Source organism: the organism of the source record quoted next, unplaced genomic scaffold (assembly GCF_019419815.1).
Source record: "Pyrus x bretschneideri cultivar Hongxiangsu unplaced genomic scaffold, Pyrus_bretschneideri_v1 Contig2, whole genome shotgun sequence".
Lineage (NCBI taxonomy): Eukaryota > Viridiplantae > Streptophyta > Magnoliopsida > Rosales > Rosaceae > Pyrus > Pyrus x bretschneideri.
Window position 1 is genome coordinate 10,211,041 of NW_025999501.1, and position 26,589 is coordinate 10,237,629.

At 36.7% G+C, this 26,589-nt stretch overlaps 3 protein-coding genes across 3 annotated transcripts; 2 read left to right on the forward strand and 1 right to left on the reverse strand.

Annotated features, from left to right (window-relative positions):
• Positions 1 to 822: 822 nt before the first annotated feature.
• LOC103961194 (probable serine/threonine-protein kinase WNK5) lies at positions 823 to 4,782 on the forward strand. The gene is made up of 7 exons (XM_048583500.1): positions 823 to 1,707; positions 2,286 to 2,551; positions 2,726 to 2,949; positions 3,024 to 3,181; positions 3,283 to 3,622; positions 3,740 to 4,081; positions 4,174 to 4,782. The coding sequence occupies exons 1-7, from the start codon at positions 1,606 to 1,608 to the stop codon at positions 4,551 to 4,553; spliced, it is 1,812 nt and encodes a 603-aa protein (XP_048439457.1). The 5' UTR covers positions 823 to 1,605; the 3' UTR covers positions 4,554 to 4,782.
• Positions 4,783 to 5,651: 869 nt separating this feature from the next.
• LOC103961193 lies at positions 5,652 to 7,960 on the forward strand. The gene is made up of 3 exons (XM_009373726.3): positions 5,652 to 6,215; positions 6,611 to 6,971; positions 7,408 to 7,960. Exons 1-3 carry the CDS (start codon positions 5,776 to 5,778, stop codon positions 7,615 to 7,617), a joined length of 1,011 nt encoding a protein of 336 aa, XP_009372001.1. The 5' UTR covers positions 5,652 to 5,775; the 3' UTR covers positions 7,618 to 7,960.
• Positions 7,961 to 24,679: 16,719 nt separating this feature from the next.
• LOC103961192 (transcription repressor OFP2) lies at positions 24,680 to 26,055 on the reverse strand. The gene has a single exon (XM_009373724.3). The coding sequence runs from the start codon at positions 25,954 to 25,956 to the stop codon at positions 24,790 to 24,792; it is 1,167 nt and encodes a 388-aa protein (XP_009371999.3). The 5' UTR covers positions 25,957 to 26,055; the 3' UTR covers positions 24,680 to 24,789.
• Positions 26,056 to 26,589: the final 534 nt, after the last annotated feature.

Genomic DNA, 26,589 nt, shown 5'->3' on the forward strand with positions numbered 1-26,589 from the left:
CTTCAAAAGATAAACTTATGCATAATCAGAAATATATTCTCAAGTCATGTGATGAATGCAGTGAGACAAAATAGAGATGGAGATCAATCTCCGATTACATGTAAGTGTCAGCCAGCCTCCAGGCTCTAGCTATGTGTAACTGAAGTTAATGACGGGTTTTGAAGAATAAAAAAAAATTCACGTCGAAGAACTAACAAAATAAATTACAATATATATATGAATGGTGTATTGCTACCACCAAAGTCTTTTGTGATAATTCTCTCACACCTATCAGCCTTGCGAGTGGAAATATGGAAGCTGGAGAACAATATTAGCATGATTGGGAGTGAGCCGATGACTCGTTGTTCTGAAATCTTGACAATTCCCTCCTCTCAAACTATGTACGAAGCTACAAAAATCAGATAAGGTTTAGGGTTTAAGTTAGAAACCAAAAAAGAAAGTCGAAGTCCTAGGGTAAACACAATCGAGATGAGGTATTTAATGTTACTGAGTGAATTAAAAGCCTCAAAATTGAAGACCTGGCATCTGAGTGTTCTGAATCTTTCTGCTCTCAATACTGTGCAGTTTCCATCACAGAAAAACCTAGACTTCCCCTTCCCAATACAATCACTCACTTAAACAATATAAACCAGTTAACACTGTCAGCAACAATGTTCCTGTTCCCTTTTGGGGCCAATTTGGACTCCTTCAAATTCCGTTAGCTCCGTCAATTGGGGACCCCAAACAAAAAAAAAAAAAAAAAAAAAAGGGAAAAAAGGAACAAAGAAAAGTCCCTCCTATTTTCGTTTATAACATGAACCCATATCCCAACATTTTTCCACCCCCACCTTTTTTCTATCCTTATTATTGTTATTTGCAAAATTTGCAAGGTTCCCAGATCTTTCCAAACTCAAAAGTCTCTCTCAAACTAATCAAATCTCAAAAATTTTTCCTTAATTCTGATTGATATTAGGGTTTTTCTTACATCCACAAATGGTACCATCAAAGCACAGCCACAGATTCTTCAAGTTCAGGATTAATATTCCAGTTCCATGCCAAAATCCAACAAGTGCTCATTTGATACTCGAAGTTTTTTGATATTATTGGGAAGATAGTCCTCCTCCACAAGCTAGGTTCAATTTATTTCCAGTACATTAGTTGACAAATATTATTCTCTCTTCCCCACCACACCCTACATCTCAACAGTTTGCTCCATTTAGTCTGTCCTTTTCTGAAAAAATATCTTTGATTTGAATCGGATCTTCTTCTCTTCCTCTATATTTAAATTCCTTGGTACACCTTCATCTTCTACCCAAATGGTTACCAAAAACTTCGAAAGATCGTGTGGTGTTGTGGAAATGGCTTGGATCATGCTCAGCGTTGATTACTCGAGGCTTTTCTGGTTGCTGTATAGAGTCTTCTCTTATGAAAATCATGAGGGAAAGCCTCGGATTTCCTAGCACGTAGAGAAAAGTCTTCCACAAGCATCATAGTAAGTTAGTTAGTGTTGAATTATAAGTTTATAATTACTAGGTATTGCGTACGTAGTATATTATCAAGTGAAAAGCTGCTGGGACTTGTTTGTGGTCGGAGAGTTTCAGAGGGTTGTTTGATTAGTTCTCAACCATGAACAAGAACAACAGCCGGATCGGAAGCAGGTCTGCCAATGGAGGCAGGCCACAATCACCTGCTTACATTGAAACAGATCCATCTGGTCGCTATGGACGTGTAAGTTCCTTTTACTATTTCTATTTTTTATATGGTCTTTAATTAACTATTTGCTTGGGAAGTATAATTTGTAGTTATATATATGTTTTTCTACTAAACTATTTTAGAAATTTATATAGGGAATAAGGATTACACATATTTGCATGCAAGAAAATTACCATATGATGATTAATTTTTGAATTCGATACTCATTAACATTAACATTAAGTTTATATTTTCATTAACCAATATCTTAGAAGAACAAGAATATAATTTATGAACCAAATGGATGGTCAAATAAGTTAGTTCGTTTGCCGAGTCAAACTTTCATGTTAATTTGTACATGATATTAATTTAAACTGATTTAAAACGGAAAGTGTGTCATCCGATCAGTTTTATTCTTAAATTAGCCCAATTTGATGATGCAACCTGATTGATTTTTATATTCTACACTAAATTTGTCCTGCGTGTCTATTTGTAAAGACATGCTTCCAGGGAAACTTGGAAATGGATTAATTAATTTGGATGATAATTAGTCAGATCATTAGCGCTAATTAAGAGGGCAGTTTTGTTCTTAATTGATGTTTCTTTCCAAGCAGTTCAGGGAAATGCTTGGCAAAGGAGCCATGAAGACAGTTTACAAGGCATTTGATGAGGTCCTCGGAATGGAGGTGGCTTGGAATCAAGTCAAGCTTAATGATGTCTTTAGTTCACCGGATGAACTTCAGCGCCTATACTCCGAGGTCAACCTCCTCAAGAACCTCAATCATGATTCCATCATCCAATACTACACATCTTGGATCGATGTTAATCGCCAAACCTTCAACTTCATCACCGAAATGTTCACCTCCGGCACTCTCAGAGAGTAATTAATTAACCTCACCACTTATAACTAATAGCACACAACATGACTTAAATGTGTTAAGGTAGTAGTTGATCATGGTAAAATATGGCAACTGGAACTTCTAAGTTTAAGTTATTTGTGCACACACGAAAAATAAGGGTAGCGAATTTGACACTCCAATATTAATTTTAACAGGTACAGACAGAATTACCAGCGAGTGAATATTGGAGCAGTGAAAAATTGGTCCCGACAGATCTTGCGTGGTCTGGCTTATTTGCACAAACTTGATCCACCTGTGATTCACAGAGACCTCAAGTGTGACAACATCTTTGTTAATGGCCACCTAGGGCAAGTCAAGATTGGTGATTTGGGCTTGGCTGTTATTCTTCGTGGTACGCAACACGCCCACAGTGTCATAGGTAATGATATTGAACTAAATCTCTCCGATTATCGTCCTAATTTTTTCAATTTTAATTTGCTTCTGTTTCATCAGGTACACCAGAATTTATGGCGCCTGAATTGTACGATGAGGAATACAATGAGCTAGTGGACATATATGCCTTTGGCATGTGTGTGTTGGAAATGCTTACTTCAGAATATCCCTATAGCGAGTGCTCAAATCCTGCCCAAATTTACAAAAAAGTTACTTCAGTAAGTTTCGTCTTCAGTCTTCACTTGCTCAGCAATGTGAATGTGTGACATTGCATGACACATGTATATATGACATGTTATATTATGTGACTTGCTTTCAGGGGAAGCTACCAAACGCATTCTACAATATTGAAGATTTGGAGGCTCAACGATTTGTAGGGAAGTGTCTGGAGAATGTTTCAAAGAGGTTGCCGGCACATGAGCTATTGCTAGACCCTTTTCTAGCCTCTGATGACAGAGAGCTAGCGTCTTCCCCAAGAATCCCAATTCTGAAGTTAATGCCCGATAATGATCCAGTCGCGGAGGCAGAGGATGAGGAGGATGAGCTACATTTTGCCGCTGAGGTTGATTTGGAAAGAAGCACAAACATGATCATCACTGGAAAAACGAATCTAGAGGATGATACTATTACTCTCAAAGTTCGAATTTCTGACCTGGATGGTAAATCCTCAACCCTAATTTAAATATTACACTATATGACTAACTGGTCATGTAGATTGAAATAGACCCTTAAATTAAGAGTATGTAATCTTCTGTATTTGTGATGTTTTCTTACAGGGAAAGATGCTAGGAACATATACTTTCCCTTCGACATTTTGAACGACACTGCGATTGATGTAGCAACGGAGATGGTGAAAGAATTAGAAATCAATGACTGGGAACCACCAGAGATCGCAGGGATGATAGAAAACGAGATATCTTCTTTGATTGCGGGTGGTAAGAAATGTGGCTCACTGCGAGATTATCATCCTCATCAGCACAGCTTTAACTATGAAGAAGAAGATGATAATAATGGTGGTATCACCCATCATCCTTTCTACGCATTCTCTTCCTGCTCTTCATCCCAAAATTCTCTTCATGCTTTGAGCTCTCACTGCAAGAATCATGATTCGCTTCAAGGTACATTTATGAAAATAAAAAAATATCTACTCAATTAGTCTTGCTTGTCTAATATTTTTCAAATGCATTTGATCTGATATATTTTAATGTAGGTGATCTGTTTATGAATGATGATGTGAGTTCTCAGAGTTCATTCGACTCCTGCGACTACTCCAACATAAGTTACTACTCAGGCAATGAAGATGATCTCCTTGACATGAGCTTCGGAAAGACTACTCACAAATCTACTCGGTTTTGTCCTTCAAAAAGCAGGGTTGCAAATACTTACAAACATTGCAATTCACAACTAGATAACCATAGACCTCAAATATTGAATCATCATCATGAAAGAAAATTACCCAAGATTCAATCACTCATTGACGTGCGCAGCCAATTGTTGCACAGGTCACTGGTGGAGGAGGTAAACAAGAGGCGGTTGTTTAAGACTGTTGGCACAATTGAGAACGTTGGGTTTCAAACACCAGGAAGCTAGCAGTTGTAGTTTCCTTGGGAGGCAAGTAACAAGTTTCTTTACAATTGCAATGTACTAGTGTGTGCGTAAATAAATAATGGTTGTTAAAACATTCGAGCCATTAGACGATTTTATGGTTCATGATAATAACCGTTGTAGATTATGATTGTCATGAACCTGCGACCTAATTCTGCAGAGTGGACTTCTCTTTTGTGTAAAATTTCAATCGATTCTCGGGAGTTGGATTGCCCATGAAGCGAATCATGCAGCTGACCTAGTTGCCTCACTGGCCTTGAAGAAGATGAGCGATGGTATTTGGGTCTCGCGTCGCCCATCTTCTTTGGTTCATGTTCTCTGGAGGGACGGCCTCCCATGCCCTCCTCTTAACCCATAATGCTTCTGGGCTCAAGCCATGGCCAGTTGCTCTCCCCCATGATTGTGAGCCTCAATGTTTTCGTAATTGCACGCTGGTTCGTACTGGAGCCTAGTGAGGTTGGTTGCTGCTGAAATTCTCTGTTTCTTTTAGTCTAGTCTGTTGTTTTAGCTTTCTATGTTTCTAGTTTTGCTTCACAAGCCACCGCGTCTTTGTTTGGGCCAGTGTTTAAAAATATTGGCATAAGTAGGAATATCGATATGCAAGCTTATAAAAATATCGACGGATACTCGAATATGGATATTGATATCGGTTGTTTTCGATGGAAATGATTGAAATTTAAAATAAAACTTTAGAGATTTTCAAACATTGGCTTGGACGAAATATAAGAGTTTCTCCGATGTTTAACATATGTGTCAAAAATCTGGATGATATATATCAACTTTTGCTTAAACTTAAAAAGTTTTACTGATATGAGGTGAAGTTTATACTTCACCTTTCATTTTTCTTTGATTTTGTGAATACTTCCATGAATATCGGCCGTATTGAAGAAATTTTAAACACTAGTTTGAGCCATTTTTGTTCTGTTTTAAAACTTTACACTGATCAACCCGTTTCGCATAAATTCACAAAATTTGAGTCAATACCATCACCAACGCCACTAAGGCCCATGGGCCATGGGTCCCATGACACCAAACTAACAACTCACAAACTCAAACAAGTCCAACGTGCAAGCAATTAAAATCAAATTAAATTAAATTAAAGAAAAAGGTGCCACCTTTTCTATCTTCATATGAAGAACTGATCAACCAACCTCACCACTGATTACTGATCACCCTCCGATTCAGTTGGCTGCTATCCTACGTCCCCATGGCTATGATGCGAGCCAAGGGCCGCTTAACCACGGCGGACCCGCCTCCTTCTCCAATCCCAACCGGTAGAGGCTCCCGCTCTGCGGCCAACCAGAACTTCATCCAATTCCTCGACAGGTCCCTGCAGATCCCGGAGCTCACCGCGTTGCCGCCTTCGGGCTCCGGCACACGTCACCAACTCCCGGCTGTCGTCGACTTCCGATCGCTCTCCGCCGAGTCCTTCGCCCGGCTTCTCGCCTCGGCCAGGCAGTTCGGCGCGTTTCGGATCAGCAATCACGGGATTTCGGCCGAGGAGTTGGGATCCGTGGTTCGGGAAGCCGAGTCGGTTTCCCGAAACGACGGAGTAATCGGAAAACGATTCATCGAACGCATTGGGAATCGCGAGGAAATTAAATGGCGCCCGCAGGTATCGGATGACAAAATATATCGGGACTTATGGTAATTAAACACCACGAAACACTAATCTCACTTATTGGTTATTGCAATTTGCAAATACAATTGTTATTAACACTTCAGAAAAGTTGTTCACCAATACGACTTCTTACTGCAAATTCCGAGTTGCAATTTGTTATCGAAGTATTGTGTCACGTTGATTACTTGAAATTTGTCACCTACACTTAATGTAGTTAATTTTTCCATGAAAATTGTTGTTGTAGGAACTCGAAATTTTGATGAAAAATTTAACAGAGTTAGTATAGTTGAGAAACTGCAACTAATTAATATGCGAATTGCAACTCGGGTAAATATTCATGTGAAGACTTGGAAAATTTCCCAATTTGCAACTAACCCTAGTTTAGTGAAGTTCATAACTTATGTTGTTCACTGCTTTGCAGCAACAATATGGAGAAGGTTGCAAGAAAAGTTCAGGCAATTGCTGAGCAGCTCAGCCAAGTTTTTAATGGAAATGCAGAAAAGCAATTTGAGAAGATTGGAAGTGAAATGGGAAATGTAAAGTTATTAAGATACAATCACCAAGATCATTCCATGGAGCAAAACCCTAGTAATAATTTTTTACAGAATGAGATAAATAATGGCAGTCACATTCACATGCGCGAGAGCGATGATGATCATGCTTTGTGCCTTCACCTTCCGCTTGAGCACTCTCAGTGTAATGTCCGATCAGAGGGAGGCTCTGCATTGCTGTTTGATGCAGGGCCAGAGACTCTAGTCGTCACTGTTGGAAAGCAACTAGAGGTAACTTTGCTGAGCTCTTGCTTCTTTCATTTAATGTAGAACTCGCTTGAGACTTCTTATGTAAAATACCTATCTGCCTACAAGTATCTTTGTTGAAAACTTGAAAGCGTTTTAATTGCAAATAGGTTTAAAATTTTACTAAAAATTCAAATTCTTCCTATAAAAACACTTAGAAGTGTGTCCTTGAGAAGAACGTGCTAAAGTGCTTTTCTAAAAAGAACTAAAAAACGCATTTAAAATCTTTAAATACTCGTAAAATTTTTCCATCAAACACTGTCATATGCGTCTTTGGTCATTTGAAAGCGTATTTTAAATGATTTTCACATGGTGCTTAATTATATGTTGTTCATGTATTAAACTCTAGCTGTCTAGCTTGTGACATTTTGCATTCAGTGCCCAAAACTTACTTGGGTTTCTTTTGATTTGGAGCATGCAGGGATTTAAATGTGTTTCAGGGGAAATGATCTTTGTCCCAGACAGTAGAAGCCAAGCCTCTTTCTCCATACAACTCAAAGTTCCATTGGTTTCAAATTCTAGAAAAATTTGTAAGACAGTTTCCATTGCTGATCAAATCATCATTGCAGTCATTCTATATGTACTGTACACATTTGTTGTATTTACATACACACACATCATCACTTCATAGAAACACACTATACTTTCCTTACTCTCTTTTTTGGGTGAGATAATTGATTGGGGTTTGAGGATTTCAAGGATTTTTCTTTCTCCTTGTCATCAAGAAACTTACACAAGGATTGTGTATAGTATGGGATCCGTGGCTTGAAGGGTTTTGGTTTGTTCATTCCTTTGAATCGTATCGTACATCTAGATTTAAAGATTTTGTGTTGTCAGTTTGTCGATTTGTTGCAGGATTGTTGCATCTCATTATTGTATGTATTGTGTTGTGAATTTGTAAACATTTTATGCATTGTGGAGTTGTACAATGTACATGTTCAGCTTATACATGCAACTGGTTTTCATTTCTTGGAGTTGCAGCGTCTCTTGTAGCAAGATCCACAAAGCGAGCATCTACCATGTGATGTGTCATGCAATAAACCATAAATGTACATCGTGTCACACAATAAAACTATAATTAGTTACTCGGTAATGTTATCTTAACACGCAACTGGAATATAAGTGACTAGAAAAAGAGAGTATAATTTCTAATAATTAGAAGCGTGAAACTATATCCACTATCAGGAATTGATGCTGTGGTGGTGGTGGTCGCGGAATTGGCACAATCTCGAGTAGTGAGTACTGAGTACAACCACAGGAAACTTCCAAGGGCGGCAAGCGCATCTTGCCCGACATGAAGGCAAGCAAAATGGATTAACCCAATTGCCAATCGTGCATAGAGAAGCACAATCCCTATGACACAACTCAGTAGGCGATTGAGCCGTTCCCAGCACAAGCATGCACATCAGAATCAGCATTCTCAAAACCCTATCACTCAGCTTAGCTCCTCTTTCTTTGGTTTTTCTTATTTTCCATATAAATTACTTCTCCAAGTTTGATGGTGGACGACGTGGAACTTCAAGCCACATTGCTACAACTGATAGGACCCTCTTTTTAAGAAATATTGTAGCTATCATAATTGATAGGGGGAATTGAATTTCTGTATCAATTGCATTTCCTTTGATGAGGTTATTACTGATTACAGTGATGAGCACAGTAATTCCACCAAATTGGATCGTTTTTTAGAGGAGGAGGAGGAGGCGGGGAAGAGATGTTTGGTGCGCAAACTAAATTGATGGGTGCACCTAGAATTGTCTCAATCATTTTTTGGGTGCAATGGTTGGCATAAGGCCCATTTTATGACGTGTGACGAGGAGAAACTTCATTACTACTAAATCATGTCATAGCCGTTGGTCTGTTAAGAAAAAAGAAATAGAATTGTTATAATTGAGTGGAATAATAACCTCACTTACCGGTGTTTCGAGTATAATGAAAAATCAATCATTGATAAAATCCATCCCGTTCGTTGTTTATATATATTTTGTCAATTCCATTCCATTTTTCATGATTAGCATTTTGGAAAGGCATATTTGTCAATTTGCCCCCTAAACTTGTATAGAGTTGCTAATTTCTCCCTTGAACTTTAATTTTAGTCGATTACCCCATTGAACTTTTATAATTAGCCAATTTTCCCCTTGAACTTTAATTTTAGCCGAATACCTCCTGAACTTTTATAAATAGCCAATTTCCTTCTTGCGTTAGATTTTAAAAGTTTTCCTCCAATTTTCCATCCATCTTGATCACGGAAACAATACATGACAACTATATGAGAGCAAAAACGATGAAAAATTGAATGAAAGTTTTTAAAATCTAATGCCAAGGGGGGATTTATAAAAGTTCAGGGGGAGTAATAGGCAAAAATAAAAGTTTAAGGGAGTAATCGGCTAAAATTAAAATTCAGGGAGGAAATTGGTAGCTGCATACAAGTTCAAGGGGCAAATCAACAAATACCTCTTTTGGAAATATATATATATAAAACAACATTTTCAATGATTTGGTTACATTTTTTTCTTCGCCAAAGATTCTTGATTGATTGCCAAATTTATTCGGTTGGTTACAAAGGAAAATTGAAAAGAGTGAAGCTTGGTTACTTGATTAATGTTTTATATTTCCAGCTGAATAGCAATTGGCAAGGGCAGATTAGATTTGTTTGGTTGAGACGTCACTGTTAGAGCCCCATATGACATAACAAGAAAAAGATTATGAACCCTAGAATTAGATTGAATGTACAAATCAAACTCAAATTAGCTTGTATTAGGGGGTAAATTAATCAGAGAATCGTACATAATCTATTTATTGGTGTTGTCGGGGTCACTTTAATCATTTTCTCTTGTTAAATCACTAATCAATATCAACTAATCTCTCAAGATTTGAAATCTGATATTTGGCAAAAGTCCATCTACCCTTATTAAGAAAGCCTGTACTTGGGACCCCCATTCATTTTTCTCCAACATACAACAATATCAACTATGCATGCTTTAACAAGCATGTGAACACCGGCCTATGAGGTGAAATAGTGTTCCACAACTCGTACTATAGAGAAACCTAAAAAGGACTTGCATTTGGTAAGACGCAGCTGTTACCCGATTTGCGAAACACAACTGGTTAATTCGGTGAGATTCTCTTTTGGAAGTTGACCGTGTTTACATAATGGTTGTTAATTATTGATGTATGTGATCGAGCGCATTGAATTATATAGAAACGACTATGAGAATCAAGAATTCAAGAAGTTACTAGTGTTTGAAGATGACAGAGAACTGAAGAAGTTTTTCTCCGACTTTTATCGAGTGAAAATGAATCATAAAACATCGGATCTAATCTAAGCTCACTTTGCAATCCTAGTATGCATATATAGTGAGATAAAAGTTAGGATATTTTTTAATATATATTATGTATTTAAGACTTCTAGTAGGATAAGGATTATGATTAATTTGTCTGTTTGTTTATTGAGGTATTAGTTGATTTGCTCCCTAAATTTTAATTTTAGCCGATTATCTTTTTGAATTTTTATAATTGGCCAATTTTCCCCTTAAACTTTAATTTTAACCGATTAGCCTATGAGCTTTTATAAATAACCAATCCCCCTTAGTGTTGGATTTTAAAAACTTTCATTCAATTTTTCATCCATCCAATTTTCCATCCTTTTTGCCATCATACAACTGTCATGTGTTATTTCTGTGATCAAAATGGATGGAAAATTAGATGAAATTTTTTAAAATCTAACATCATGAGGGAAATTGGCTATTTATAAAAGTTCCAGGAGGTAATCGGCTAAAATTAAAGTTCAAGAGGGAAATTGGCTAATTATAAAAGTTCAAGGGAAAATTGATAGTTGCATACAATTCCCCGGGGGGGTGGGGGGTGGGGGGTGGGGCGGGGGCGGCAAATAAACAAATATTCCTTGTTTATTAGGGTTTCAAGATTGCTTAATATTCTGTTTGTTTCAAAATTAGATCTTTATAAATACACATCTTGTAACTCTATAAGAATAAATCTTATCCAGAGTTTGTGATTCGTTTTTTTCTTCCTCTCGATAATTTGTTAACACTCACGAGAGAATACGTTAAGAATTTTCAATACACTTTTATGTAGCTCAATAATTTGGTAACTGGCCACAGTCCTTTTTCATGCCACAGATAAACACGATGACCGACCACCGACACATGCATGCATTAAACTATTTGTGATTGACTCCTTCAATGGTCTGAAAATTTCACGTCCATAATAGTGCATAAGAAAGACACTTTCCCAAATCATTTCCATATGAACTGTAATTAAGAAGTCGATAAATTTTAGCAGTGTAACATCATCTATCAGCCTGAGACTGACTCATCTGGATTTAACTGTTTTCTTTTGTGTTTGGTAGCAGGGGAATTAGATGAGTTGTCTGGTTTGTGAGTTTATGACGTGCCCAAATCTTGAACCCCAAATATCGTTTTCGTCTCTTTCCTATTGGCAAGTGGTGGGGATATTGCATGCAATGCATGGTAATTAAATAAAGTAACAGTTAAATTGACAGAGTTGAGACTTTTTAGCTAGAGACAATCTGCACATAAGGTTCTTGAGATAAATGGTCGTCTATATCTAAACTCATAAATTCTCCAAAGATTTTTCTGTCTCTCTAACACACGTGCGCGCATTTGTCCCCCACCACGCCCCTCTTCTCTCTTTCGACAAATTTCTTCTCTTTTTTTCTGCTATGTACGTGATAACTGAACGTGTCCAATGAGGGTGTAACATGTACACAGCAACTTCATACTTGCATTATACGTGGGCTTTTTAGTCAAATGGTTTTTTAGATTGGTATAACTTTTCACATTGATTTTGAGATTTGAAGTCAATAGAAATGTGATCCTTGAGTTGTCCACCCTATTATTTGGAACTTCCGTAAAAAATCACTATTAAATAAGGTAAAGTGACAAAAATGCCCTCATTTTTGGCAAATCATTTGACCCATTGTTAATTAAATCAAGGTTTTTTTTGTCATTTTGGTCCTAAAAGTGCGTTGCCTCCTCATGTGGTACCATAAATACACGAGGAGAGACATTAGTCTGTCATATTAATTCATGTGTTAGGGGATTCCTATATTAAAAAAAATTAAGTCAATTAGTTACACAAACTCTATGGCATGACGATGTATATTTCATGCAAACAAATTCAACAATGATTCACAAATATTGTACAAGTAAGCATCTCCAAGAAATTATAAAACCAATAGAATCTAGTTTAATTAATAAGTCAAATTCATAAAAATTCTCTCTAAGAGACTCTATAAAGGACTCGACATAATTGCAAAGTGAATAGTTGATCTTTAATTTTGTAGAGCCGTTGTTCAAATGCTAATGGTAAAAATTAATAAAATTTGAGAGTGGACCCGTGAACCAAGGAGAAAAAGGAAGAGAGTTAAGGTGATTTTAGAAAATGAGTTGGTTGAGTTTTTTCTTTTTATAATGATTGATAATAAAATATTTAAAGTTTGTTAAAATAAAGAGTGTTATTGAAGATGAAAAGTTAATTAAATAGGCTAACAAATGTAATTTTTCGACATTGTTCATCCGCTAAACTATCAAAACTTTTAAAAAATTGTTCAAAATGTTTTAAGCAAATTAGGGTGTTAGATGTAAGAGTGTAAACAAACACAAAGATGAGAATCCAAGTGAAGGGAATTTAAGGGTCTAGATGATGACAAGTGTCACAAGATCCAAGGGAAGTTATAAGGTTGTTAGAATCTGTTGTTAGAATGCTAGCTTATGCATTAAGCAATGTAATCATATAAATACAAATAGCAAAGGTGTAAGGTAAGTAACTTGACACTCAAGAAATAAAAGAAATCTTTTCTCTCTCTCTCTTCTTCTCTGTATATGCAAGTCTGCTTTTCTTAATCACCTCTATTGAAGCTACTGCTTCAATCTTTACATGGTATCATCGCCAAGCATCCACCTGGCGCTTCCACACCTCAATCAAAGCATTTCTTTCTCTTCTTTACCCTCTAGTTTGCAATCTGTTCTGTGATAAACAAAAACAATTGGCTTCTTCCAATCTCCACAGAGCTTCAAGAAATTACTCTTCTTTTCTGCATATCAACTGTTTGATAAATTGTCTCAGTGAAATAATTCTTCACAGCATCAACAATGGTTACTGCTGATCAGCTCAAGATTGTTCAATCTCTGATCACCAGTCTTATTCCCACCATCTCTACATCCATTACAATCAAGCTCGATGAGTCTAACTACTCTTATGGAGTTCTCATATCACACTTTTCTTCAAAAGTCATGGCATTATGGGGTTTGTGGACGGATCAAGAAAATGTCCTCCACGATTTGATGATGATTCTACAAGTGAAGGGATTGAAAAAAATGATTATCTCATTTGGAAGATGCACAATCGTGCCCTTATGCAATTAATCATTGCAATTCTGTCTACAACTGCAATGTCCTACATCATTGGAGTCGAAGTTCTCATGAAATGTGGGTTAATCTTGCTGAAAGATTTTCAACAATTACAAAAGCTACAATCTTTCAAATGAAAACTGAACTCCAAAGGTCTGAATTTGTTTCTGTGTATCTGCAAAAGATCAAGGATGCAAGGGATTATCACGCAGCTGCAAATGTTCATTTTAATGATGATGATATAATCATTCTTGCCTTGAAAGGTCTTCCTACAGAATTCAATACCTTTAGATGTGTCATAAGAGGAAAAGAGAATAGTATTTCACTAAAGGATTTCAGATCTCAGTTATTGGCAGAAGAGACTATAGTTGGTCAATATTTTGAGTCTTCAACATCTTTTTGTTTTGCAATGGTGGCTGGTACTGCAATCAACAAAGGGAAAGCTTTAGTTCTTGATCAAAATTCCTCGTATTCTGTTGAAATTGGTTCAAGCTTTGGAATCAATGACCAAAACTATAAGAGTAATGGTAATGAGTTACCTTCTAGTCAAACTTTTGGGGGTCATTACGACACTAATGGCAGTCAATTTCACAACAATGGTGGTCATTATCAAGGCTTCTCAAGTTCTGGAGGTTACAAAGGAAATAACTCAGAGGCAAAGGAAGAGGTAGATCATATTACTCTAGACCAAGGCCTTATAATCCTCCACCAAATGCAAGTCCTAGAATTCTTGGTGCTTCAAGACCATTTCAAGCTTATTGTCTAGATCATCTTTTTGAGATTCCCACATGCCAAATTTGCAACAAAAGAGGGCATGTTGCAGCTAATTGTTTCTAAAGACACGGTACACCAGTCATAGGTTCTCATTCTCCAATTTGATGCCAAATTTGCTGGAAATTTGGTCATTCAACTATTCAGTGCTATCACAGAGGGAATTTTGCCTATCAAGGCACGTCACCACCCTTGAATCTTTCAGCCATGCATGTCAATCATCAACCATCTGTAACTATGGAACAGTTTTGGGTTGCAGATATTGGTGCAGCCTCACATATGACTTCTGAGCTAGTCAACTTGGAACTGGTGAATCCATATCAAGGCAGTGACACAATAACCACAGCAAATGGTGCAAATTTGCAAATTTCTCACATCGGAACTTCAAAATTACACATTTGTACTCATAGTCTTGCATTGAAGAATGTGTTACATGTTCCAAAAATATCTCAGCATCTAGTATCAGTTTATCAGCTATGTAAGGTTAATAGATGCAGGTTCATATGTGATGATGTTTCTTTTTTGGTTCAGGACAAATTCACAAGGAATACCTTTCCTTATTAATTAGAAGCCATCATCTGCATCATCTCGATCAAAAAAATGCTTTCTTGCACAACCTGTTAGCATAAGTTTATGGCATCAAAGGCTAGGACACCCATCTAATGCAATCACCTCTGCAATGCTTCATCAAAATAAAGTCTCTGCATCTTTTGACACATGTAAATCAGTTTGTACATCATGTCTAGAAGGAAAATTCACCAAGTTACCTTTTGTTTTTCCTACAACCAAGTCTATACATCCATTAGAAGTCATAGATAGTGATGTATGGTGACCTGCCCCTCTATTGTTATATGTAGGATTTCGATACTATGTAACCTTCATAGATGAATATACAAGATTTACATGGATTTTCCTATTGAATAATAAATCAGAAGTGTTTGCTCTATTTGTCAAATTTCATGCTTTTCTGTGTACTCAGTTTTCTGCCAAAGTAAAAGTTCTACAAAGTGATAGAGGTGGAGAGTATACCAGTTCTCAATTTCAACTTTTTCTAGCTAAAAATGGTATTATTCAACAAAAATCTTGTCCATACACCCCTGAACAAAATGGTTTAGCTGAGAGAAAGCATAGGCACATTATAGAGATTGCAATTACCCTACTTCAAACTGCAAATTACCTAATCTTTTTTGGTTTCATGCTTGTGCTATTGCAACATATCTAATCAATAAAATGCCCTATGTCACTTTGAAAATGCACTCTCCTTATCAACTGTTATATGGTCAAATTCCCAATATTAATCATCTCAAAATTTTTGGTTGTGCCTATTTTCCTCTCTTAAAACCATATAACACTAGTAAGTTACAACCAAAAACAACAACATGTGTCTTTCTGGGTTATGCAAGGAATTACAAAGGCTTCATATGTTTAGACATCGCTCAAAATAAACTATGCATATCTAGACATGTGTTATGTGATGAATCAGTTTTTCCATACAAATAGTTTTCAAGTTCTGATAAACCTTCCCAATATATAGTCACGCCTCCTTCACTGTACTCTTGTCCATTTCTGACATGCATTACATTACAAATTAAGTCACATCACCACTTCATTCTCATGCATCTCCATCAAATATCACATATTCAATAACTACAAATGCATCTAATGCCCCATATTCATTGGCTGCATCTAGTGACTTAGATTCTTTGCCTGCATCTAGAACCTTAGATTCCTTGGAAACACATGCATCTGTTAACGCACCTTTGACTCATTTTTGCTTTAGTAGCTCATTTCAAATGGCAACTAAGGCAATTAGATATAAAAAAATGCCTTCTTACATGGCTTTTTACAAGAAGAAGTATATATGGAGCAGCTTCCAGGATTTCAAAGCTCACAACATCCATCAAATTATGTCTGCAAGCTTCAAAAATCGCTCTATGGGTTTAAACAAGCTCCAAGAGCTTGGAATGACAGATTCACCAGTTTTCTACCTGCTATGGGATTCAAGCCTTCATAAGCTGATCCATCTTTGTTTGTTCAACATTCTAACCAAGGCATTGTAGTATTACTGCTTTATGTTGATGATGTTATCTTAATTGGAAGCTCATCTCAGTTGATTTCTCAAGTCATTAAAGAACTTACTACAGAGTTTGAGATGAAGGATTTAGGTAATCTGTATTATTTTCGGGGCTGCAGATTAGTCACACAGATGAAGGCTTATTTGTTTCCCAGTCTAAATATATCAGTGAGTTGGTTGACAAAGTGGATTTACAGGATTGCAAACCCTGTGCTACTCCATGTTTGCCATATCACATACTTCTAAAAAAATGATGGAAAGCCATATCATAGCCTTGATCAATACAGAAGTGTGGTTGGAGCCCTTCAATATCTCATATTTACAAGGCCAGATATAGCCTTCTGTGTGAATCAAGCATGCCAATTCATGCATAATCCTATGGAGTCCCATGTCATTGCAGTCAAAAGAATTCTCATGTATCTTAAGGGTACATCAAATTATGGAATTCGCTTTACACCGGGGCCAATACATCTTTAATCCTATAGTGATGTAGACTGGGCTAATCCAAATGATAGAAGATATACCTTAGGGTTTGTGATCTTTCTAGGGTCCAATCCTATATCTTGGGTATCAAAGAAGCAGCACAATGTGTCGAGGTCATCCACAAAAGCTGAGTATCGGGCTCTAGCTATCACATCAGCTAAAATAGCTTGGATCAGACAATTATTTTTGACTTACACATTACTCTTTATCAAGCACCAATGATTTATTGTGACAACATCTCAATTATATATCTATCATCCGGTGTTTCATGCAAAGTCTAACATATCAAGATTGACTATCACTTTGTTCGTGAAAGAGTTACAAGAGGAGATCTTCAAGTGCAACATGTTTCATCTGCAAAACAATTTGCTGATATACTCACAAAGGGTTTATCTGCACCCTTATTCTAGCAGCATTGTAGCAATCATGCTTAGTTCACTCGAGCATGAGATTGAGGAGGGATGTAAGAGTGTAAACAAACACAAAGATGAGAATCCAAGTGAAGGGAATTTAAGGGTCTAGATGATGACAAGTGTCACAAGATCCAAGGGAAGTTATAAGGTTGTTAGAATCTGTTGTTAGAATACTAGCTTATGCATTAAGCAATGTAATCATATAAATACAAATAGCAAAGGTGTAAGGAAAGTAACTTGACACTCAAGAAATACAAGAAAGCTTTTCTCTCTCTCTCTCTCTCTCTTCTTCTCTGTATCTGCAAGTCTGCTTTTCTTAATCGCCTCCATTGAAGCTACTGCTTCAATCTTTACAAAGATGTTCCTCCATCATGTTTTTGTGCAATTAATTGGTGTTTGGGTTTGTAGACATGGCTTAGCCAAATTAGGTAGAACCCGACTTATCCAAATTCAAATATCAATAGCTTAGATGAATTTTAACTAGAATATGGCTCAAATATGTTTTTCGGGTTTTGGTCCTTTTGGAGCATGGTGTGCCCTTTAGGTCTCTGCATTACTCCATTTGGTTGATTTTAAGACCGCTGTCGGAACATCCGAACATGATAGCCGCAATTTATGTCTGTAGATAGATTAACCTAATTCAATCATTTGATTGGTCAAACTCCATCCTTCTAATACCTGCACGGGTATAGTTAGTTGGATTAAATATTATACTGCACGGGCACATCCAATGCATGCATGTGAAATGGTAGGTCAAGCTGCTTGTGGTTTGTGTATGCATAAAATCTTCTCCCCAAGATCACTAAACTATCGTACTAAATAGATATATTTACTGGTTACTAATTTATCACGTGATAAACGTTTATTGAATGAATGATTCACTTTTTAAACACAATATAAATATTATTTGAGCGAGTGAAGCTACGAAACTATATTTTAGTTGCAAAAGATGTTGAGGCTATGAATTAACAGGTGAGGAACAAAGAAAAATAAAAACAAAAAGGGAAATGTCGAGGTTGGTAATAGTCACACGTGGAAGCAAGGACAGATCCACATAGGGACCAGGGAGGTCCCAGGACCCGTCGGCAATCCTAAATCGTTGCCATAAATTTTCCGAGGACCCCTCGTACTCAATCATGAGGTCTGTGTAGGTTGCAGTGGCTGTCTTCTTCTTGGAGAAGATGACCGCGCACGGGGAAGAAAGAAATAGGGACCCTTCCTGCCTCTCTCCTCCTTGCTTCTGCCATGGTCTCATTCATCGGTGCCACCCACTTCTCCTCCAACCTTTCTGTGTCGTCTGGTGAAGGCAGTACATAAGCCCAAACTTTCCCAAATTATTTCAACCATCTTAGTAATTTTTCTTATGGGTGAAGTTTCCTTCATAAGGTTAGTAAGATGGATATGATCTGTCATGGGTTGGTGAAATTTGGTGGTGGAGCTACCATGGCTTCGGGAGAATGGGGAGGGAGGCGGTTAGTGGAGGTATGGCAGCTTTGTTCTTAGTGAGAGAGAAGGTGGATGTTTGGAAACTAGTAAAAGAGAAAAATGGTGTGTTTGGTTAGAAAGATAGTGGGAGTTTGGGGAGAGTTTTATTTGACCGGTGTTTTAATTTGCTATCCACACACCCCTTTTTACTTCATACACACCCTCTTAATTTGCGGCCGTCGGATCGACTGAATTAAAAAAGATCAAATGACAGAAATAAATAAAGGGTGTGTGAGACGCAAAAAGGGGTGTGTGAATAGCACACCCCTTTAAATTTAGTGGTTCATATTAGATAATCAATAACTTAGGTACTCCCTAGTAACTTATGAAACCTCGTAATGGACGCTTGAATTATGATTTTATAATTTGTAATATTGTTTTGCATATGATTTTTAAATGAAATGTATTATATTTAAATTTTCAATGTTATTTTTGTCTATAAATTTTTTGACCTTTATAATTGGGACCCTCCGAGTTTAAAATCCTGGATCCGCCACTGCGTGAAAGAATAAGATTTTATTAAACGAATGCTCACCAATTATCGGACATTTTAGTTGAGCCCCTAGGCCCAGCTAGGGTTTAATCTTGCTTACCAAAGTAGCCGAGGAGTGAAGTGTGCGAGAACTACCTAGCTAGCTTTCTGCATGTACATTTTACTGGTTTTACATTGCATGACAGTGGGGACGATTCGGGTCGGACGACACTGCAAAAGCCCAGAATCTGCGGATAGATGTTGTGGTGCTTTGTTTTTCTCTTTACGTCATCGACCCTTTCATCAGTTTCTTCTGACCTTTGTCTTTTTTTTCCCTTCCAGCACGCCGACACAACCTGGATATTAAACATTTTAATCTCAACCGTCCAATCCTTTGAAGTTTGAATCATCTTGCAATGATTCTCTAATAAATATACCCACAGCCATAGGGCCATAGCATAAACGTAGGATAAACGTAGCCATAGTATGGTCAAATAATTATTGTATTATTAGGCCTAGATATATAGCAAGTAAAATATTATATGGTTGTACCTTGCATGTGCATAACGTATAGATTAATTCAGTGGTGGAATCAGAATTTTAATCTAAGAGGATCTCAAAAGTCTCAATCCGAAACACTCATCTGATCCTACAAAAATTACTTTGTCTTGCAGTGAGCAACCAAACACCGTCGTTTGAGTTTGGTATGGTGTCGTTCTTATCATCCTCTGCTTAAACCTCTCAAGCCTCGTTGAATTTCTTCCTCTCTCCCTCTACTGATCCCCAAACCAGAGTCTTCCTCAAAACGCACAAGCAACGATCACCTAAACTCTATTGAAACCACCATCCTCAAATCAAACAAAATTAAAATAAATAAATAAAATAGTCGGATAAAGACCCTTACCCTACGAAGAAATCTTAAAAATCATAAGCATAGCATTAATTTTTTGTACGTGTCTGAATGGACCTGAGATCATCCTAGTCGCTTCATCGCTTTCCCTTCGATCACTCTTTGGTCTCACATTGGTGAATATATATTTGTCAAAAAATTTTAAGTAGAAAATATATATATATAGATTGTACTTGTGATATGTGGATTTTTTTTTTTATTTACCAGATATGATAGGTCAACTAAGTTCTAATACTGAAAATCAGTAATCTCACACATCCTATGCATGTGAGAGAAAAACGTGAAAAAGAGATGGGAGAAAAGTGTGGAAGAATTTAATTATTTTATTTTGCATTTTAACTAAAATTACTATATTATTCTTATTATGTCAATGTTGTTGATGTTTTATTTATTTATTTTTTTTTTAACAATGTTGTTGATTTGAAGTGAAGCGTGAAACTAATAAAGGAAACTTAGCAACATTTTTGGTATTTTCACGAAGAAATACATTGTTGGTATTTTGAAGAAGAAATTGACAAGTCCCTTTCTCATGTACGAGAAAAACTTGTGTAGGGCTGAACATGTCACTGGACAATGCCTAGTAGCATTACGATTCAATCAAAATTTGACACATGGTTAAATTTAACTACAATTTCCTATTTACATTATAACTAAAAAAATATTATTTCCAACATTAAAACAAATAAAACAAAAACACCCACTCAGACTTCCTCCACCGGAAAAGCCTGGGAGATAAACTTTAATATGGGTTGATGTTGATAAGTTTCCTAAGTAAGGGATTAATTGGAATTGTATACACTTTGGTCATGAAAACGATTACATATAATTGAATCCATATTTTTTTTTTTCCAATGATGAATCATTTTCTGCAAACACAAAAGATTTCTGCTTTATTTTTCGAAGAATTAGGCTAACCATGACAAGAAAATCTATGAGAATGGAAAATATAAAGTTTATTCCCTTGAAGTTTAGTCAAATGATACCAACATTTGCGCCAGAGGGGTGAATTCTTAGATGATGGAGGACTGGTCCGATTGGGTGACTGGAGTCTATTTTTAATTTTACTAATCTTTATAATATCTTTTAAGTTTTTATGTAATTATATATGAAATCTTTAAAAGGTAACATAACTATGAAATCATAATTAAAATTCTTACCACATGTTAAATTTTAATTGAGTCATAGTGCTATTAGCATTGTCCAGTGGCATGTTGAGCCCCTCACAAGTTTTTCTCCTCATATACAGATATTGAAGATATGCAATATATTAGAACAACCGTTCACAAGATCAATAGTTTAGCATGTGAATTTATTATATATATCGTGTATAACAATAATCTTTTGATATCTTTAAATATTTTCGCGGTGGATAATTTTATTTAGCAGATTGTTTTTTATTTTTTACTTTATACAATTTGTTGCGACATTTAAAAAAAAAAAAAAAATTTTGTCTTAAGCTGCAATTGCATAAGTTGTCCGTTTGGTTCTTTTCTCAGAGTGCTTCATGACACTGCAAAAGGGCAGGAGAGTGACGCTGTGATAGATACAAGCACACGCTTAATTTTTCTCCTTTTTTTTTTCTTTTTTTTTTTTTTTTCATCTCGGTCCAATATCAACTCGTTTTTTTCTATGTGGGTCTTGGCATAGTTTCTCTGCTTAATATTTATCCATTTACTTTTATTATAATCAATAAATTTGGTAGAGGAGGGACGAACGGAGGGTTTCATCATTGCTTACATTAATCGTCCTCTCTCTTACAGGGAGGATAGGTGCCGTGCACACGACTGTTGCCAAAAAGCTAATTTTTGTTTTTGTCAAATGATATTCGAATAGGATTAAGATATACGTGTATATACACACACACACACAAAAATACAACATGTTTTTCTTTTGTTTTTTCATTGTTAGTATGTAGCCAAATAAAATATATTTCTGGTTGCTGAATTTCAATCCGCATAGTAAATTGAGCAAATAGGTTGTTCAATATTTAATCTCATGTCGTAGCCCAGTGTGTTTTGTTGACTCAACAAAAACTCTAAAAATGACACAGTTTTACTCTTTGTTTTAACACTCCAAGTGTCTGTACGTAGTCTTAACCAATAAGGCTAGCTTGCTCTAGCTAAAGTTGAGGTGGGTTAAGTGTTACATCCAACTAATCTCCTGTTATACATATAGTTTGTCTCTATTATATTCTTATTGGAATCCTCAAATTAATAAAGTGATAATATACAGAATTCATTTAGCTATTAGGCAAAAGTTAACAAGCTACTAATTCCCATTTTCTTGGTTGTTTGGATTTGTGTAAGCTAAAGTTAACAATAGTTCAACCTAGCTCATATGGAAATGCGTGTGGACATTTTATGATTAGGTGAAGATGAGTGATAAAGATAAATCTGTAATGGAACAGCAACGACGCCGTATAGTATTATTAATCTGTTATTTATATTATAGTTGGATAACATGATTTATATGTTTTGGACCTAGTTAGAATATTATAGTATTAATACATACATATAGATGTTTCAAAATAAGTGAATTTGTAATATCACATGGCAGTATAACAATCATGCGTACGCTGAAGATTTACTTGTTAATTAGTTCGACCCTACCATTTTCCTTCTTTGTGCAATATGTGCCTATGACTCGAGCTCGACGAAGCAAGACATTGATTCTGAGGCGATTACTTATGCTCAGCAAGCGGATTCGAAGATCAGCGAGTTATAGGTCAAGTCGTTCTCTCGTTTTTCTAATTCTGCATTTACTTTGAAGTGAGTTCCTTCATCTGTTTTGCCATCTGCACCAAAGCCTGATTAGAGTTCTAAGCCTGAAGTTTTTAGAAGATTAACTGCGGAGGAAATCCAATTAGGAAGAAAAATGGGTTGTGACTTTTGAATTGATACATTCCAAATGTCAATCGAAAATATAAGCAAATGACTGATGTTTAATTCAGTTGGTTAATAACATTTCTCTTTACACTTTCTTTAACTTTATTTGAAGTTTTTTTAGAATCTTACACCAATAATACTGAAACCGCAAAGTTAGGGACTTACAAGATTGAATAATAATATATCAATGCATGAGGATAATACATGCTCTACTTTTCTTTTGTCTGATGGAAAGAGTACCAAGCTTGAAGCTCCATGTCCCAGAAAGACACTACACTAACTGGGTGCTTTCTTTTCATGTATTGGTTCAAACTGTTACTGCCACAAAAAAACAAGTCAATTAATCCTAAGCGACAAGTGCAGGCTCAAATTACAAAAAGATGAATGTTAGGGAACTATTTCAAAATTGTAGCTTTACATAGACGTTCTGTCACATCGCAGTTTAACGTTAATTTTTATGCTAATAGTATAAAATATTATACCAAAAACATAAAATATTAGCAAATCTATGAAGAAATCTATTTTTTATAAAATCCTGCTAATATTTCTCTCACAAGAATATTCGTACACAAATGGAAAATTCACCAATTACCTGTAATACTTGTTTTCTTTTGCGAAGCCAATCCGATTCATTCGCCTGGTCCTATATAAAAACCAAACACAAAACAAATCCTCTTGCTAGGCCTCATGGTTCTCTTTTCATGTATTCTACTGCATGCCGTGTATGAATCCAAGGGTCTGAAAAGTACATTGCCTTTGAAATATTCGAAGTCACTTTTTATTTTGAAAAATAAAATAAAATTCGTACTTCCAACAGATTTTATAGGGTGGAAGTCTAGGCCTCTAGCAAAAGCTTTTAGTATTTGAATTTTCACTTCACTTTTACAGCCAAATAATGCAAAAATCTACTATGCTCTAAGTTTATTTTATAAACCGCAATATTTGACTGTCAGATTTTGATCGTTAGTGTTAGAAAATTCCTAATGTCAAATTCTTTAATTTTAAATCATGAACGATTCTTCAATCACCTCCGAGGGATACTTGACAAAGAGGTTTTTTTTAAGTTATCTTATCTCCTCTCGCTTTCCAGAAATGGCTGAAAGATGAAGGCCAAAGTGCCAGAAGGACCATTGAATTTTTCGGGGGAAAAAGGCTTGAAAACATGAATTTTGTCCTCGAAGTGTCTTCTTTTTGCAGGGAAAAAACAAAAGTTTGATTTGAGAAGTTGTCGGGTCTTTGATGGGGTCCTCCCACAACCAGTTTGATATGTATAGTCCTGTATATGTTACCCACAATTTGGTCGGGGTTCATGAAAATTGAAATGCTCAATTTCAGAAACCAAAATTCAGGTATCCTCTTGGTTTCTCTAGCACGACGACAAGTGCATACAACACACGAGGATAACCACACACCCTCTGCCCTTCAAGAAGAACTACCTGGGGATGCTACGTTGTCAATATCTCAGCAAATCATATCACATGTAAATCAATATCTTAGCGTAACATTTCAAATGTAGAAAAGTTTCTCTGCTAGTCTTTGGCCGTATTCAAAATTTCTTGAGACACCGCAATAAATATATCTTAAGTCAATGACGCGCTGATATATAAATAAGTTAAGCTAAACTTAATGCCTTATACATTTGAGATACATCATTGTGACATCTCGGATCTCTTCTATACCCTAGAAGCATAACATGGACAAAAACCCATCTCCACTTTCACATCCAGAAACACAAGAAACTTGTGAACAAATTAAAGACTGAATTTTGACAACAGGGTTGTCTTCCAAAACTGAAAACATGAACTCCTTGATTAAAAAGTAAGGAAATTTATTAGAAACAAGACAAACTAACCAAGGAAATTAAGACTAACAATTTACAGTTAACAGTTTTTTTTGTTTTCTCGAAATTTGTAATTTGTAATTACTTGGACCCAATGTCAGTGAGATCAAACCAGATTTGCTTGAACACCTTGATGATCATCTCATGGTACTCATCAGAATTTAAAGAAAGATAACATGCAAGTAGATCTTCCATATCCTTGGACGCCTTGATGTTGTTCTCCATGATCATCTCCACCATTGATTCCCTGAAATCCCTCTGGGGATCAAACGATGACTTGACAATTGCAAAGCTGTCGGAGATGCTCCTCCGCTTCGAGCTCGAATTCGATGACACGCTCCGCCGGCTGAGGCAGGCCTGGTTGATCTTCCTGTTGGAAATCCTCGGCGAATTCCGAAGGCGGAAGCCGGGAGATATAGCTGCATTTGATGAAGGAAGCCTTCTACCAGCGCTGTTGGTAATATTCCTCTGTTCTTTCTTCTTGTTCTTGCTCTTCTTCACTTCGCTCACCATTTCGCTGAATTTTGCCGGCTTGGTTATAATCGGAGGGAGATCGAGCCCGGAAAACGATTCCAAACCATCACCAGGCGCATCTACAATTCTCACATCGGATAATTTCATGGCCACTGACGCCTTTTCGACGTCGACAACGACGTCTTTTTTGCCGGAGTCAACATGGTAAGCGGAGAGAACGCGGTCGCACCGGAATTCAGGCTCACCGTCGTCGTCGAGAAACTCCGTCTCTGACGGCGGGTCTGGAGAGCTGTCGAAGGAGGAAGACGACCATGTCCCAGGTGGGGATTGGGATCTAGTCCAGACGGATTCAACGGTGGTGGAGTGGCAGCCGCAGCCGGCGGAAACAGAGGAAGTTCGGAGGTTGGGATCGGAGGAGGGAAAGGTGGTAGTTCTGTTCCTCGGTTTTTGTCTGTTGGATTTTTTTGGTGGTGGGTCATTGGTGGGGGCGGAGGAGGTGGGGCATCCGTGAGATGGGGCAGGCGCAGGGGAGGTGAGCTCTCTTGTGAAGTAGTAAGACTGTCTTGGGGAGTAGTGGAGGTGGTGGGGCAGTTGCAGCTTTGGCTTTGAGGGCTCTGTAAAATTTTTTGCTGGTGGAGAAGAAGCAGCAAATGGGGGTTGTTTTTGTTGTTTTTTCTTCTTGGATTGCTTTTTTCTGGGTTTGCTCATGTCTTTCAACTTGCTAAACCAGGAATTGGGCATCATATCTGATAATTTAAACTTGTGGTTTCCCATCACAACCCCTCTCTCTCTCTCTCCTCTCTCACTTTCTCTCTCTTCCACTCAGTAATCTGTTAAACAAAGGAAGGAAGGAAGAGATGAGTTTTATGGCACTCACACTCACACAGTCGCACTGCCGCTGATATTGAAAGATAAATAAGGGGGAGTTTTAGTGGAATTTTCTGAGGGCCCCTAGGGGTCCACCAAGGGGAAAAAGTTTGGTATAAAGAAAGAGCGCCAGGTGGAAATGGAAATGGAAATGGCTATCCTTTTGGTAGCCTGCCCATAAAGAAAGTTTGTTTTATTGTCAAAGTTACCATGATGACTATTTTGTTTACTTTTTTAACAACCTCTTTTGTATTTAGGATGGTATCATCACACATTTTTTTTTTTTTCTTACTTTTTACACATTTATTTTAATTTTTAATTATTGAATCGAATGAATAAAAATGATCAAAAAATATAATTAATAAAAAAGGTGTGAAAGATAAAAATAAATGTAGAGATAACATCATTCAATATTTATGTCTTTCAATAAAATGATGCCCTAAGTTATTGCCTTTTTAAAGAAAATGATTCTTTATTTAAAGTATTTTGACTAATATTGTGTAACAATCTCATCTTCTTAGATTTTATGGCTACTGTCCG

Bases quoted from the DNA above. Each gene is read 5' to 3' on its own strand.
- LOC103961193 (XM_009373726.3), top strand. From the start codon at position 5,776: ATGGCTATGATGCGAGCCAAGGGCCGCTTAACCACGGCGGACCCGCCT. The intron at 6,216-6,610 runs GTAATTAAACAC...ACTGCTTTGCAG, and splicing joins AAAATATATCGGGACTTATG to CAACAATATGGAGAAGGTTG. The intron at 6,972-7,407 runs GTAACTTTGCTG...TGGAGCATGCAG, and splicing joins CTGTTGGAAAGCAACTAGAG to GGATTTAAATGTGTTTCAGG.
- LOC103961192 (XM_009373724.3), bottom strand. From the start codon at position 25,956: ATGGGAAACCACAAGTTTAAATTATCAGATATGATGCCCAATTCCTGG.
- LOC103961194 (XM_048583500.1), top strand. From the start codon at position 1,606: ATGAACAAGAACAACAGCCGGATCGGAAGCAGGTCTGCCAATGGAGGC. The intron at 2,552-2,725 runs GTAATTAATTAA...TAATTTTAACAG, and splicing joins ACCTCCGGCACTCTCAGAGA to GTACAGACAGAATTACCAGC. The intron at 2,950-3,023 runs GTAATGATATTG...CTGTTTCATCAG, and splicing joins ACACGCCCACAGTGTCATAG to GTACACCAGAATTTATGGCG.